Source organism: Sturnira hondurensis, unplaced genomic scaffold (assembly GCF_014824575.4).
Source record: "Sturnira hondurensis isolate 20B ecotype Veracruz unplaced genomic scaffold, ASM1482457v3 Scaffold0021971, whole genome shotgun sequence".
In the NCBI taxonomy this organism is placed as follows: Eukaryota; Metazoa; Chordata; class Mammalia; order Chiroptera; family Phyllostomidae; genus Sturnira; species Sturnira hondurensis.
The window spans coordinates 1,195,313-1,211,823 of record NW_028094602.1 but is presented as its reverse complement, the minus strand read 5'-3'; the positions used below and the strand labels follow the sequence as shown (position 1 = coordinate 1,211,823).

General features: G+C 51.9%; 1 protein-coding gene across 3 annotated transcripts in view; it reads right to left on the bottom strand.

Annotated features, from left to right (window-relative positions):
• Positions 1-4,955: 4,955 nt before the first annotated feature.
• PLXNA1 (plexin A1) overlaps positions 4,956-16,511 on the bottom strand; it is a 55,375-nt gene continuing 43,819 nt past the window's right edge. For all 3 annotated transcript variants that reach the window (XM_037034048.1, XM_037034049.1, XM_037034050.1), the window contains 9 exons: positions 14,261-14,407; positions 13,998-14,157; positions 13,047-13,150; positions 12,640-12,736; positions 12,091-12,281; positions 11,801-11,970; positions 10,253-10,465; positions 10,022-10,172; positions 4,956-8,243 (listed from right to left, as the gene is read on the bottom strand). In XM_037034048.1, the coding sequence (XP_036889943.1) occupies positions 8,148-8,243; positions 10,022-10,172; positions 10,253-10,465; positions 11,801-11,970; positions 12,091-12,281; positions 12,640-12,736; positions 13,047-13,150; positions 13,998-14,157; positions 14,261-14,407 (1,329 nt within the window). In that variant the 3' untranslated portion in view covers positions 4,956-8,147. The remainder of the gene's footprint in view (positions 8,244-10,021; positions 10,173-10,252; positions 10,466-11,800; positions 11,971-12,090; positions 12,282-12,639; positions 12,737-13,046; positions 13,151-13,997; positions 14,158-14,260; positions 14,408-16,511) is intronic.

The window sequence follows — 16,511 nt, the reverse complement described above, 5'->3', positions numbered from 1 at the left end:
ATCCTTTTGTGACTGGTTTATTTCATTTAAGTATAATGTCCTCAAAGTTCTACCACAATGTAGCATGTGTCAGAATTCCCTTCCTTTGTAATGCTGAATAATGTTCCATTGTATGTACAGATCACATTTTGCTTATCCATTCATCTATGAGCATGGGTGTACAAATATCTCCTCAAGCCCCTGGTTTCAGTTTTTTTGGGTAAATACCGCTAAATAGAATTGTTGGATCATACAGTAGTTCTATTTTTAATTTTTTGAGGAACCTCCATATTGTTTTCCACAGCAGCTGTACCATTTTACATTCCTATCAACAGTGTACAAGGGTTCCAATTTCTCCACATCCTCACCAACACTTGTAAACTTAAACTCTGTGGCATTCAGCATCCTTCACGATCCTGCCTCAACCCAATCTGATGAATCTGTGGATGGATGATTAGGAGACTAGAGAGAAAGGAGGTGTGAATTGCCAATAGAAGTCGGGGGATGGCAATGTAGGATGGTCAGTGGGGTAGACTGGTGGGTGGGTACAATGAAGGAACAGTGGTTCATTGGGTGAAAGGTTGGTGGGTGAGGGTTGATGGGGTAAAGGAGGAGATATGGTACTACTAGGGCTGGAGTAGGCCACCTCATACCCAACCCCAGTCCTGGAGGTCCCCAGTCCTGGAGGTTCCCACTGTAGGGACCTCTTGTGGGGAACATCCAGGTTAGGGATCAGAATGCACCAACATCCAAACTGTGCACAAGGTCAATCACCCCTAATGGTCATAGATGTGGCACTATTCCCCACCATGTCATTTCATGGCCCACCCCACCTGTCACCTGGCAGAGCTCACTGGTTTTGTGGGTGGCCTCAGGCCAGTCTGCCCTCAACAGAGGTCACACAAGCAACAACAGCTGGGTGAAAAACAGGACTCAGGCATTTTCAGTACTTAAAGTGAGCAGTCAGAAATTAATTACAGCCCCCAGAAAGAGACAATCTTTACCCCCCAGGGTAAAGATGTCCCTGGGAACCTCTGACAATCAATCCATCCCATCAGGCATTCTGTGTCCATGCAAACAGGCAGAATTTACAAACTGCGTGAGACTCCTTAGGTCTGTACAATTTGTAAAACACTGAAGAACAAATAGGCTGACCCTGCCTCCTGCTGGGCATGTGACCTGGGTCTGGCCAATCAGAGCACTTAATCCTATGGGCCAGCATAATTTATTCAAATAGTTACATGGGCCCTAAAGCTGGCCCATGAAATCCCTACCTAGATGTGTGCTCACCAAAGACATTCTCTTTCCACCATGGTTACCCAGCTGGTAAGCCTAGAGCTGCTAGCAGCCATCTTTAGTCCCCATTTGGGAAGAGCATGCCTGAGAATGAAGCCCATAGAGAGAACAGGGAAGTAGAAAGACAAATTCCTCATGACTTCATGGAGCTCCTGGATCCATCCATGCCTGAAGCTAGATGAACCCTGAGACTTCTATTACATGAGCCTACCAGTTCCTTTCATTGTTCAAGCTGGTTTAGGTTAAAATGGGCACCCAGCAAGGAACATAGGCTCAGGTATTTCTTGGGTGGTTTTCAACTGGATGCAGCAATGATGCCGGAAAGTCAATTTCTTTCAAACTAAATAATAAGACTTCAAGTAGGCTGGTAGACAATATGGATTTGAATCCTGACTCCAGCACTGACAGCTGTGTACATGGGCCAGTGATAGATCTTACCTCTCTTTGTCCCCAAGTCCTCTTCTTATTGACAATGCTACCAATTTGTATCAGTCAGTGCCATCTGAGCGGTGCTGCAAAAACAACTTTCCAAATGTTCATGTCTGGTACAACCAAGCTTTGTTGTGTGTTCATGTCATGTGCCCAGTGGAGGATGTTTGAGGCTCTGCTCTCTGGATCCTCACACCAGGACTAGATGCCCAGCCTAGATATGACCCAAGCCACTACCACTAACAAACCAGTGATAGATTGGAACAAGTTACAAAGCTCCACTTTCAGAAAGTCCCCATATTCCCACAGAGCAAGACCACTCAACATGCTGTCAGGTCAACAGGAAGGCCCAAAAGGAGTGCACTGGGGCCAAGATTTCTGGGGATGTCTGCAGGAACCTCCCAAGTGGTTCCTGGCTTCCTCTGGCCTCTGGACCTCTAGTTCCACAGCCCTCAAATGCAAATCAGAGCTCACCTTCCTTGCTTCCCAAGGAAGCACAGAACAATCTGCCTACTCCTCTTCAGTCTTGAGGCCCCCATGATATGGACCCATCCTGGGTCTCAACACCTGCTGCCTTCCTGTTCCTCCTCCTCCCCACGCATTGCCCACCCTGCCTTTTCTCCCCCATTATTCATTTCTGACTCAGGAAACACTTCCTGATAACACCATTGCTGCTCCCTCTTGGCCCTCTCAGGTCTCCACGCCACTGCTTGTCCCCAGATGACCCTCCCTGTCTACCTGGCTGCCGTCACATGTCATTATGTTGTCTTTACACACATGCCATGCCCCAGATGCTGTTACCTTGGTTTAGCATGGCCTACTAGTTTATTCCTGCTCACAGAGTCTGTGTGGCATCTGCTGTCCCATCACCAGGGCTTAGCATAATGCTGGGCACAAAGAAGGGACACAGTTAAATGTGCTGGATCGCTAGCCTCACCCTTCTACCACCCACAGACACCCCCATCCACATGACACAGTATTAGCAGCTGATGGTTTCAGTACCCTCCATGAGCTACTGGGTCAGCAATCAGAAGGCACCTGTCTCGTTCCTTCACTGCACCAGCTGTACAATTACGCTTGATCACTGCATGCTGTGCACCTGATTGCAGCTCAGAGATGATCACCTGCTTTCAGGCAGGGCAGGCTGGCAGGACTGGAGCCCCAGGCAACCAAACGAGGGTAATCGAGACAGGGCTGATTGTACTGGAAAGCTGGAGGGGCCCAAGCTGTGAGAACTGGACATGTCACACCTCAGATTGGACCACATTTGCTAAATTTGTTTCTGATATAATTCCATGGTGATTATACTGACTTCTTTTTAGTAATTGATGCTGGTGCTAAGCATGACACCTGCAGCCCTGGCTGTAAGAACTAGCCAGCTTTGGAGCAGGAGGTATTATGATTTATGGCCAGCTGTCAGAGCTCTTGGAACAGGGAGGTAATTGAAGGCAGGCAGGCTGGAGTGCTACCAGGGTTTTCTGGGGATCTCCCTACTGATTCACTGTGGCCTGTTTTCTGCCTGGCTGTCCCTTACTATTGTGTGGCCTTGGGCAAGACCTATGTTCCCCTCAGCATCCTATGTTCGGGATAAGTCCTACCTCAGAAACTGGCTGTGAGGTCCCAACAGGTTCATTCACCAGCAGAACTTGGACAGTGGCTAAACTACAAGTGGGTAATCAGCCTCTGTCATCATCATTGCCCAGGGACAGCCTGAAGATCAGGTATTGAACAGATCCAGATAAGCCCTCTGGGAACACGTCACACTTGTGTCACCCAGATATAGGCCTGCTTCACCCAAAACTATCATATGTGGCCCTCAGGCCCATCCTCTGAAGAGAAATGGCCATCCCTGTTGGGCCATGGAAGAAGTGAGTCAGGAGACAGCAAAGGCTGCACTAAGACCTTCCCCATCAGAAAAATGTCAAAATTTTCATGGGATGAACAGCAGGGTCTGTGCTGGACAGGCCAACATTTCTCAACAAAAAGTGCACTAAAGAAAGGCCAAAACATGCAACTCTAGCTCTGATATATGAGGTCTGTCCAGAAAGTATCGAGCCACATAACATGAAAAAGAGACATTTATTGGAGAAGATATAAGGAACATTGTACATAGGACAATGATGCCTCAGTCCCCTTCAAAGTAGGTACCTTGGGACCTCACATAATTCTCCCAATCACCATTAGCTGCCCTGTCATATTTTCCTGAATCTTATTGATGGTGTGAAATCTCTTACCTTTCAAAGGTGATTTCGGTTTTGGGAAAAGCCGGAAGTCACAGGGCACCAAATCTGGGTTGTAGGTGGGCGAGTCACTTGGGCAATTTGATATTTTGCAAGAAAACTCTGCATGAGCCGTGGTGCATGAGCAGGTGCATTGTCATGAAGCAGCTGCCACTCACCAGTTGCCCATAGCTGTGGCCTTCTGAATCATCCAAATAGTTTCCATGTAGGGAGATTCAAGCTCAATGCAAAATTTGATGCAGATTCATTGCTCAACCCACTCAGTCATTTTGAATGTGATGGTCAAACAGCATATACGTTCACTCAATAGTGTCTATCATCCCTACTGACTAGTACAGTGAAGTCATCATTGTTCATTCATGTGCACTCCAGTCCACTCTCCTTGACTGCCAAGTTACACTGACATTGCACAAACCATTCTCATTATACTAATAATGGCTGGACTTTTCCTGGACAGATATAGTACAAGGTAGGACCCCAGGACCAGAGCTTGATGGCCACAGGCATTTCCCCAGGGCTGTCTGTATCAGAACCTGCATTTTAACGAAGCCCTCTAAACCACTACTCTGAGCCAGAGGTCTACAACTCTATTGTGTATAAGTCCCTGGGGAGCCTCTGAAAAGAACACTGCCAAGACCACAGGACCAACTGGCTGCCAAGCTGCTCAGACCCTGGTGTTTTCATGTTCAGCAGATGGTTTGAAAGTACTTCCAAGGCCCCAGGCACCTGCAGGTTCAAAGCACACAGCAGCAGTGCAACCCTGGCCCGGGCAATACACCTCTTTGGCTGCTGAAACATTGGAGGCCAAAAATCAGCACCTGTGGTCAGTCTGGGGTGATGCTGCTGACCACCATCTGCAGTAAGACCTGGCTGTACCCTGTGGGCAAGAATCCCAGCATGGCCTGGGAGATGCCATTCCAAGCATGGGATGTGCTTTCCATCTGTAGCCAGGTGCCACACACCCACCCTGACCCCTCCCAGCAAGAAAAGCCCAGAGCCATGAGGTTTAGCAAAAAATGTTTAATCTCTCCTTAATGTGTGTATTTACAAGTACTAAATCTGAAGAACAGTAAAATAGGAAATGGCCATGTATTTACACAATCTGTGGGCTGAGCACCCATCAGCCACATTGCTCCTGGGAGAGGAAGTGGCAAGGGGTGGCTCAGGCAAGCCTAGAGATTACTCTTCTTTTGAATGGGGGCCCTGTGGCATTAAAGGACAGCTAATTGTGGGCTTCGTCTTTAAAATATCTCTCTGTAAATATATCTATTCTAGCTTGTGTAGCACCAACATGAGCCATCACATCCAGAACTGAGAGGAAAACCAGGGTGGAGGCTCTCAGCAAGGTCAAACCAGGGAGGGCGGGAACATTTGGGGCCCTCCATCATGGGGTGACCCCGGCAGCTCTGCCCTGGGTCAGGGAGCACAGGGGAAGTTCGAGGTATATAGAGAGGCCCAGTTCCCAGACCTAGGCATGAGCCATCCCTGGGGAACTCCTGAGACGAGGGTAGAAGGTTGGAAGGGGAGGCCTGAGGCAGGACAGGACATAGCAGCAGTGCTTGGGACAGGAGGGATGTCCCTGCACAGCACCCTGTGCCATGGCCCAGACCCCTGGGCCTGGGACTGCAGAGGGGCCTTTAGGATAGTCACATCCACCTTCACCACAGAGTAGGGCTCCATCCCCAGGCTCCTGCTAGGGCCCCACACCCCCTCGGGCCTGTGCTAGAGCTCAGGTCAGAGCCCCTGGCAGATCCCAAGATGATGGTGGGGTTCCTGGGAATGCTACAGAGCTGGGAGAACTGTGTGAACAAGTGGCAAGAACTCAGGGCTTAACTACATGACCTGGCAGGAAGGGAGGTGTGGAACCTCCAGCACTGGGTAGACAGCAGGCTTAGAATCAGCTGGATCAGCTCACATGTAAACAGATATTGCTAAAGTGCTTGCCCCAGACAGGTGTGTGCCTTGTAGTAGGCCACTCCCCTCCTCCTCAGGGGAGCACAGACGGTGTTCTGCAGGATGGAAGGCCTCAGGAAGGAGGGTGGGGACTGGACTCTGAAAAGGGCAGAGAAGGGTGGAGGAGCCCCAAACTCAGTGTGGAACTGGAAGAACAGGGCTTCAATTAGAAACCAATGCCCAGGGAAGACTGGAGGAGACCTGAGGCCACACCCAGGCACAGGCAGGTGGCATTAGAGGGGAGGCAGGGGTGCACCCAGGGACTGGAATTCAGGCCAGAGAAGTGGTTACCAAAAAGACAGCCTAATTTCTAGAATGGCCTCAGCTCTGGCCCCACAAGTTGGCCTAGGCACAAGCCCATGCAAGCTGCACTGAGGTCAGCAGGGCCTGCCAAAGCTCCAGCTAGTCATTCACAGCAGGAGACTGAAGCCTTGTGCATTGCCCACCCCCTTCCATTTCAGAAGCCTCTCAAGTCAGGAGTTCTTAGATTTCATAAGCGAGGGGGCAGCCCTTAATCTGATCTCCAAGGTGTGCAGCCTGGCTCCCCGGCTTAGGAGAGGGGACCTCAAGATCCACAGTTAGCTGTCCCTTAAAGTCTGTGGGAATCTTTAGTACCATCAAAAAAGTGAACTTGAAGTGGGGGGGCACTTGTCTGCTTTCACAAGTGACTGATTAATAAAAAAACATTTTAAAAGTGTCTAGCAACCTCTAGTATTCAACACTTGCAGTTTTAAAAAAGATCAAGTCAGACTTAACGCTAGCACAGTCATGCAGAAACTCACAACCCTTCGCCCTGGAAGTGGGGGAGGGGGTCCCACACTGAGAGAAGTTCTCTCCTTTTTACATCAAAACAAATAACCGGACAAACCGCAGTTCAAGGGGCGGAGGCCTGGGGTGTTCTGCTGAAGGAAAATGGCCACTGGCTTCACGACCATTGGTATTGCTTTCCCACTGCCTTAGTTTTCTTATTCTAAATTGTAAAATTTCTCCTCCTCCAGTCAACTATACAAGACCCCACTGGGGTTGGAGACTGAGGCTGGAGACACACACACACACACACACACACACACACACACACACACACACAATAATGTACAGGTTTTGTTTTAGTTAAAAATTTGTTCTCTCTTGCTCACTGAGGGCAGGGTGGGCAGAGCCAACCATCAAGCCCTCTGGTCACTGTGTCCTGCTCCCTGTCAGGCTGTAGAGTATGACCCACGGGGCCCAGCAGAGTGCGGCAAGATTTCTTTGTTCCCCTAAAAGAACAGAAAACAGTCCCCAGATGTCCCATTGCACTTGAGGGGCCAACATGCAGCTGAGATGCCAGACTGAAAGCCGCTGGAAGGTAGAAGTGGAGAACAGGGGAGACTGAGATGGAAGGAGGAAAGAGGATGGTTGGGGCTGCTCCCTGGAGCTCCATACTGGAGAGCTTGCCCAGAGCGGATGCAGTGGAGGAATAAATAATGGGAATGTGTACTCATGACTGGAGCGCCAGGCCCCAGTGGCTCCCAGAGACACAGCCCTGAGGACACAAAGGGAGTCGCTGAGTCCTTCTGAAAGACACTTGGGAGCTGTGAGCACAGCCTTCCTGCAGACCCTCCATAGGAGGGAGCTGGGGGCCTCTCCCTGGGCAAGGTGCTCCTGCCTCCACCACAGAGCACGCGGTGAATCAGATGGTAGCGTGCTGCAGCAGCGGGCGTGAGGGTGGCAGGCGGGTGGCAATGGCCCAGACTGACTTCGGCTCACCTTGGCCAGGCCTAGTATTCAGCCTCCCCGAGGCTGCCAGACAGGCCTCAGCCCTTAGACTCTGCCAGGGAAGCCAAGAAGGCTGACCCCCTCCCAAACCCTCATCCTGGCTCTTCTGGCCTTGCCAGCATGGCCTCAAGGAGATGACCAGACTGAAATCTCCCCTTCTGGACGGCTTGGCCTTTCTCCCCAGGTCTTCAGCAGTCACCTGAGTCGCCTGAGAAGGCTCCACCTGGGCTCCCCCTGCCCTGTGGCCAAAAGCTCTGGGCACAGAGGGTGCTGCAGGTACTGTCTCACCTACACCAGTAGCAACCAGGATCTCTCTGCCAGGGGGAAGGGAGGGCCAGGAGGACAGTGGCCTGCACGTCTGCCCTGAGCACATAGGCACTCAGCACACACGGGAGAAGGCTGCCTCCAGGGACCTCCCAGCTTTGGCTGTTGGGTTGGAGGCCACCCCTGCAGGCCCTTTCACTAATCTCCCCTGGGCAGTAGCAGCCAAGAGGCTCAGCTGCTCAGGGCCATTGTGTCCACCACTTGCTCCAGCTTGCTCCGGAGCCGCTGTCGACGAGCCTGCTCATCCTTCTCCAGGGCTGTCAGGATCTGGGGAAGCAAGTAGGGGTGTTAGCGAGCCTGGCTGGGGCTGCCACTCACATGGGACCATTACATGGACACCGGGATACACACAATGAACGAGTAGCATGGCTGTGGCTGGCGGGAGCTCCGGAACAGATACCTAATTCCATTCCTTCCATTCTGAGCCGAGGGACCTGGGTTTTGAGCCTGGACCCCCGCAGGACCATTGTGAAGAATAAGTCCCCTTTTTCCCAGGTCCCTATTCCTACCCTTCAGCCCCCAAGTAGGCTCGTGGTCCCCATGAAGTCAGACCTTCATGTCCCCTTGGTGCAGTTCCCTATCTGTAGATGGGAACAGGGCCTGAGTACCTGGGACACTGACAGGCCTCTACCTCCTAGAAACCCTCTATGCACTGCAACTTGGCCTGCTGCTTCCAGCTGCTCCAGGAAGCAGAAACCCTGAACTCACATTCCTGGTTCCTGCTGGCACATCAGGCCACCAGCATATGGACACATCACCTTCCACCCCATCGCCCCAGTTTCTCTGTGTCCTTTACAGTGACGCTCCTCAGAGAACCTCTAGCTCCTTTCTGGTTTCCTTTATGAGCCCGAGGATGTCCGGCTTTAGTCCCCAATCCCCAGACAGTATCACCAGGTCACCTAGGATCTGCTGCTTGTTCTCTTCGCCCCTGGGACATCTGCCACATCTGCCCAATCTCACTTCTAGACACCCAGTCCCTGCCACCTCAGAGTCTCAGCCCACCCTCCTCCTACACCAGGGCCATCTCCTCCAGTCTAGCTGAAGGTCCTTCTGCTCAGTGCTGACCCCCACACCCTGACCCTAGAGCCCAAGTCTCTCCTGAGCCCCAGCTCTACTCTCCTCAAACTTAAATCAAAGTCCAAGGCAGAATCCTTGGACTCTCCCACCTCCTATAGTTCATGCTCTCATACTCCAAGCCTGTCTGACCAACGAGTCCTGGCCCCTCCCACCCATGGCTCAGCCCTTAGTTGGTCCCTGCCTCCCCCTTCCCCTGGGCACCTGACAGTCAGATCACAGGTCTGTCTCTAAACCCTGATGGCCCATCACATTTTCAGGGAAATGCCAAGTTCCTCAAGGCCTATACACCCAGTGACAGACCTCTTGCCTCATCTCCCGTCTTCCTAACATGGCTCTAATTCAGCCTCCTGGCCTCTATAGCCCTGTAGCCAGACCCACTCTGGCCTCAGGGCCATGGCAGTAGCCATGCCCATCTTGCCTCCCCAGCCTGTATTTCCTATTCAATTCAGCCCACAAGTCAGTCCTCCTTCCTCAGATATCTCAGGGAGCCCCATCTCTGTGCAGCAGATGGTAAGGAGACCTGCTGAAATCTCATTCCAGGTCAGCAGAAAAAACACTAAAGGAGGCAGGCTCTGGTGCCTGGCCCTAGAAATGTCCTCCCATCAACCTTGTAATAGGCCCGCAGAGAATATTCAATCACCAACCCACATTTTCCACCACAGGAAGCCATTGTAATCTGCTCCCCTGAGCCCCAAAACTGTCCAGAAGCATGCTCCCTAACCTGCTGCAGCCCAGCCTGACACCGCCAGGCCTGGTAGGCAATCACAACAGTGTTGTATTTCTGCCTGAGCAAGTGAGGTGGCTAGTGGGTGAGCAGAGCCAGCCCAGAGGCCCAGGAAGAAAATGGGACTGGGTGAGGTCGGCAAAAGGGTCTCTGAAAGGGAGTCCTGCTTAGCAAAGCCTGGTAAAGGGCTGAGCAGGGCAGAGTGAAGCAGGTAGCTTTGGATGAGGCTGGTTTGCGTGCTCACCTCATCCTTGTACTTGGTGATATAGGAGTAGATCTCGTGCAAGGCGCTCATGCTGTTGAACTGGCTCAGATGCAGCCGAGACTGTTCAGCCAAGTATGCACTCATATCCTGGTCACTGATGGCAGGCATCTTGGCAATATCAGCATAGTACCTGCCAGCAGATGGCAGGCCGGCACATGAGCTGGTTCCTGGCCCTCGGCCCACCAACCACCCCATGAATACTCCCCTCACCTCTCCACCCAGCTCTTATAGTTGGGGATGTCCTTGGCGTAGAGCAGTTTGTTGGAAGGCGAGTCCTTGCCCAACTTGTGCTCAGACGTGGAGCAGGAGTCCATAAAGGTCTGGGCCACCACTGACAGGCAGGCATCCGTGATACTGCTCTTATGGATGTCGAACACGAACTGTGGGTTCTTGATCACATTCACCCAGAAGCGCAAGGGCAGGCTGTGGGGAGGGAGGCCAGATGCATGGTCAGATGGGACCCCAGAATCCCTCGCAGACAGTATAAGGAAGTGGCGAGCTAGCAGCTTCCCAGCCTGCCTGGTTCTGACCTTCAGTGATCATGGATTCCCATGCAGATGAGGAAACTGAAGCCCAAAGAGGGGTACAGACTCTCAGGAAGTGAGGGCTATCTCATGCCGCCCACAATCTACTAGAGTACAAGATCACCACATGGTCACATGCTTACAAACACACTTGCACACGATCACAATGCTGCTTCTCCCCAGGAAGTGCTCCAGAGGACACATTCCCACAGACACTTGACCTCTGTGCCCAAAATGCCACCTCTAATACAGTCATCAACTGGGCTATCCAATAGCCACAAGCCAATTGTGATTGTTTAAATCTAAATAAACAAAGTTAAAAATTCAGATTCTCAGTTGCGGTAGTCACATGTCAGGTGATCAGTAGCTGCACGTGGCCAGCAGCTACCACTTTAGATAGCACAGATCTAGAACATTCTGTCACTTAAGAGTATTCTCCTGGATGGTGCTGACCTACATGATGATGTCTCCCATGGTGCCCCATGGAACCTCTTCAAGGGTCACAGGCATCATAGGCAGAGCAAGAGGCCCAGGGCTGTGTCTAGGTTTTAGAAGTGACAACATGTAGAGGCCAGAGTGCTAGAAGCGGTGAGACTACTAGGGGATCAGGAAGGAAGAGGCCAGAGGCACTGGAGCTTCTCTGAGAATGGACCAAATGCTGCAGGTGCACGTGGTCAGGCTCAGAGAAATAAACATCAGACTGGGTAGTGGCTGCTGGGGGGGTGGTGGTGGGGTAAGGGTGCTGGGTGCTGAGGGATGGTGAGAGTTCAAAAGCGTCTGCTGTCACTACCTCTGTCATCCTCATCACTGCCAATGGCTGGCATGGCCTGGCACATCAAGTTTGTTTCTCACACAATCCCATACTCATACCCTTGCACACAGCCATATACGCCCAGGGAAATGCACAGCACATGTGAGTAAACATACACATGCATGCACATGCATAGGTCTAGCTCCCACAGCAAAGGGGGTCCTCCGAGCTGGAGCACAGGACATGCCCAGTCCCACAGCATGGCAGGCAGCGTATGTACCCCACATGAGTTCCTTGAGAAGGCTCACGTGAAGATGGGCTGACCACAGCTGAGGAACAGCTAACCCAGGCTGGCCTTTCCCCTCACCCATCAGAACAGGGCCCTCAGAGGACATGCCTCCTACAGAAGCTCAGTCTCCAGCTAGCCTGACTATGCCCCAGTACCCCACATGGCCCCACTGCTAAATCCCACTCTGAAGGTACCAGTTGCTCTTCCAGGTGTGGCGCACATCTGAGTCGTGTATCTGGTGCTGGTCAGCCTGCTCGTCCAGGAAATCAAACATGTACTTGATGGCCAGAGGCAGGGCTGAGCCCCGGTGTGCCGTGCTAAAGATGGTCTCAAACAGGTCATCCACAAATTTCTGCAGTGTGCCCTATATGTAGGTAAAGGCATAGAGCTCTAGGACACCACCAGGAGCCCCTCACATCCTCAGTGACCTGGACAGCTGGCTGTGCTGCCACCACGTCCCCACTGCCTGCTCATCCAGGCCTACCTTGGTAGCCAGTAACCGCGTCAGGTATATCTCTGAGACCATCTTGCTGCCGCGGTCGCCCTCCCGCTGGTCCAGGTGGTCGTGATTCTTCACCAGATGCCACAGCTTGGTGCCACTCTCCAGGTCAGGTGTGATCATGGGTGTGCGTGAGCGCAGGCTGTCAGGGCTGCTAGCTGTGCGTAGCATGCTCTCTGCAGGCACCACACAGTTAGCTGGCAGGCCCACTGCATCCAGCACCCATACCCTGCCCTGGCCAGGCAGGCTTGGGTCAGAAGCTCCTGTCGGAGCCTCAGTTTTCACATCTGAAAACTTGGGTCCTCAGCCCCACCTCCCTGGGCTATCAGGGACAGAAGGAGACATGCTGTGTGTGAGTGTATGCTATAAGGGGAAAGGTGCAGCTTCCAAATCGAGGGAAAGGCCAAGTGTCCAAGTGACAAACCATGATGTGGCCCCTTCCAGCCTTTACAAGGCTCTGATGTAGAGGGGCCCAGGGGAGGTGTCCTATCCAGGCCAATGAGGCCTGCCCACTATCCCCACCTGACCCCTCACCATATCTGCTGAGGGACTTGGTAAAGGTGGACGAGTTAGAGATGTTGTAGGCAGATGTCTGCTTGGGCACCAGCGCCACCAAGGACCCATCCGTCACCTGTGGACAGAGGGCCGAGAGAGACTCACGACCCACCATTAGGAACTGTGGATACCTTCAGCCCTTCCTGGTGCTGTGCCTGGAGGCCAGTCATCTCACCACTCTGAGCCTCTGTTTTCCCAGTGGCACACACCCAGGGCTCTTGGAACAACCAGACAGGCCCAGTGTTGGGTCTGGAAAGGTCATACATATGACCCTCGACCCCATTTCTGCCCAACATTTGTTGCCCAAGCACAACCACAGGCCTGGACATCAGCTTCCAAGGAAAAGAGGCTGAGCCATGGCCAGAAAGTGGGAGGTCCAGGATCACCTGATAGTGAGCCAGAGTATTCAGCCTCTTCCAGTCATTGTCAATCTTGGTGGTGACATCTTCGTCCTGCAGGATGATTCGTGCCATGCGACCCTGACGCCACTCTGAAGGAGAGGGAAACACAGAGAAGCAGAGCTACAGGAAAGTGCCTCCACTGCCCCCTTTCCTTGGTCTCACCTCTCAGCCCAAGAAGCAAAGGTGTCCCTAGGGGCACGTAGTACAGGGCCTTGAACAGTAAAATAACAAAGGGACAGGGCTTCTCCTTTCCAACCCCCAAGCAGCTCCCATCCTGGCTTAGAGCAAGCAGTACCCCTACCACTAAGTCCTGCTTCTTGTAGCTGCAGCTGTCCCACTTCAGGCAGCCTACCCCATTTGACGCCCTGCCTTTGAGCTCCAGGAAGCTCTTCTAAACTCCTCAGCACAAGGCCCCACCTCTCCAACCACACCATGGGACTTGCTGGCCCCACACCTACCCCTGTTCCTGTGGTCCTCCCCTAGCTCTGTAGGCCCCCACATGCCCAGCTCATAAGTCACAGTGCCACTCCCCCAGCTCTAATGGCCCACCCTCCTCCTACAGTAAGTGGGAACCCCAAATCCTGGCTGTTCCCTAGATTGGGTGGCCCTATAAGGGTGCTCCCTGATTCCATCCTCCACCTCACTTGCCTCCACCCTGATCCACCCACAACTACAGCCCACCTGGGATGACATCCTTCTCTCATGCCTTCCTCAACAGCCTCCTGCCATGGCCTCCAGCACCTTCTGCCAGCACCCAGTGCCTGGCCTGGAACAGGAGGCCCTGCTTGGGTTTTTCTAGCTAAGCCTATTACCTGTGGCCCTCAGATACACACCATGGCACTGCCCCTCTCCTTGGTCTGCATACCTTGGCAGGCCCACTGTCCAGAACCCCAGCACAGCCACATTAGCATGAGAGCTCCTCCCTCACACACTCACCCAGGTCCATGTCCCCAGCCTTGGGCCGCTGGGAGTAGGGCACACCCTTGTACACAGCATCCAGTAGCTTCTCCTTGACCTGTGTCACTGTGTCACAGTTTAGTCCTTTCACTGGCACCTCAGGTGCATTCTCGTTCTCAGGGTTCACACAGTTCAGGGTCTGAGTGCAAGGAGGGGTGCTGCATCAGTGCCTACCTCTTAGGGAGCAGGCCCATGGGGAAGTGTGGGTGGGGGACAGGGCAGGATGCTGGGCCTGCACTCACCAGCATCTTGTAGTCTATCTGCTGCCGGATCAACTTGTCCTCACTCAGGGAGTAGCGTGCCTCACCCGTGATGGCATCGATGGGGCCCTTCTCCATCTGCTGCTTGATGGCGCAGTACAGCATAAAGAGAGGCTCCCCTGCACACTCCTGTAGCAAGAGGCAAACAGGCCATTAGGCTGCAGGACCTCAGTGGCGTCCACCGCTGCCCACTCTCCCCTACCCTTCCAAGACCTCTGTACTGTTCCCATAGGAGAAATGAGCAACATCTCCAAATTTCTGTAAGAAGGCAAGTAGAATCCTGATTTCAGAACCTAACAAAGACTATGCAAGAGAATACGTTAAACAACAGACCCACTGCCCCTATTAAAGTTGATGTGAAAATCCCAATGCAGGAGGACTTCCGCCAAGATGGAGGCATAGGTGGAAACACTGTGCCTTCTCCTACAACCAAGTTTGAACACAACAAAGGTTTGGAGAACTAGGACACACCCAAAGACCAGAAAACGGAATTATACGGAAGTCCGACAACTATGAACCATTCAACGGGGACGGTAAGAGAGGCGGAGCCAGCAGCGGAGCTGGGTCGGGCAGGACAGATTCCCGGACCTAGGCACACAGGCAGCCCGGAACCAGTCGGGGGTGGGGCAGACTGACTGCGGTCGCACATTCTCGAGCGGTGGGACGGACCACGCAGGCCCCAGGGGGTGAACCCAGTGGTGGAGGGCTGACGGTGGTGGCACACTCGCGTGCAGTGGAACGAGGCACGTGGGCCTGGTGACGGTGGTGGCTGTGGCGTCGGGCCAAGGCGGCGGGCGGCAGACGGGAAGCCATTGTCCCTCTTTGACCCTGCCCCCACATACAACGTCACAACCCAGTGACTTAGTTGCCCTGCTCTAGTGAACACTTTAGGACTCTGATCCTGCTATGGAACAGGCACGAACAGCCCAAAAGATGGTGCAAGAAGAACTCAAAGTCCCAGAGCCAATAACTCTAAGCGACCAAGAAATTGCCAGCCTCTCAGAAGCACAATTCAAGACACTATTTATCAGGATGCTCACAGAACTGGTAGATTATAGTCACAAATTAGAGGAACATAGTCATAAATTAGAGGAACATATTAAGGCTAAACTAATTGAAATGAAGGGAGATGCACAGGAAACCAATAGTGATGGAAAGGAAATTGGGACTCAAATCAATGGAATGGACCAGAAGCAAGAACAAAACATCCCACCAGAAAGGAATGAAGAAATGAGAATTCAAAAAATGAGGAGAGGCTTAGGAACCTCCAGGACATCTTTAAACGTTCCAACATCCGGATTATAGGGGTACCAGAAGGGGGAAAGAAACAGCCACGAGTGGAAAGCGTATTTGAACAAATAATAAAGGAGAACTTCCCCAATCTGACAAAGGAAATAGACTTCTGGGAAATCCAGGAAGCTCAGAGAGTGCCAAAGAAGTTGGACCCAAGAAGGAACACACCAAGGCACATCATAATTACATTAGCCAAGACCAAAATGAAGGAGAGAATCCTAGAAGCATTTAAGGGATAAGGGGACAGTCACCTACAAAGGAGTACCCATCAGACTGTCAGCAGATTTCTCAAAAGAGACCTTACAGGCAAGAAGGGGCTGGAAAGAAGTATTCCAAGTCATGAAATCCAAAGACCTACAGCCAAGATTGCTTTATCCAGCAAAACTTTCATTTAGAATGGAAGGACAGATAAAGTGCTTCTCAGATAAGGTCAAGTGCAAGGAGTTCATCATCACCAAGCCCTTATTATATGAAATACTAAAGGGACTTATCTAAGAAAAAGAAGATGAAAAATATTAACAGTGAAAGGACAGCAAACACACAGTTATTAACAACCACGCCTAAAACAAAAGCAAACCAAGAGGACAGCTAGACCAGGAGTGGAACCATAGAAATGAAGAACACATGGAGGGTTAGAAACAGCGGGGTGGGAGGGGAAGAAGGCACAGAAAATAGCATAGATGGTAGGTAGAAAATAGATAGGGGGAGGGCGAGAATAGTGGGGGAAATATAGAATCTAAAGAACTTGAGACACGTGGTTATAAACTAAGGGGGGGAGAATGGTGGGGGAGGGAGTGTGCGGGTGGAGGGGAATGAAGGGGGGGAATAGAACAACTGTAATGGTATAATCAATAAAATATATTTAAAAAATAAAAATAGAAGAATGGCAAACAAACAAACAAAAAAAGAAAATTCCAAAGAGCTAAAAAAAAAAATCCCA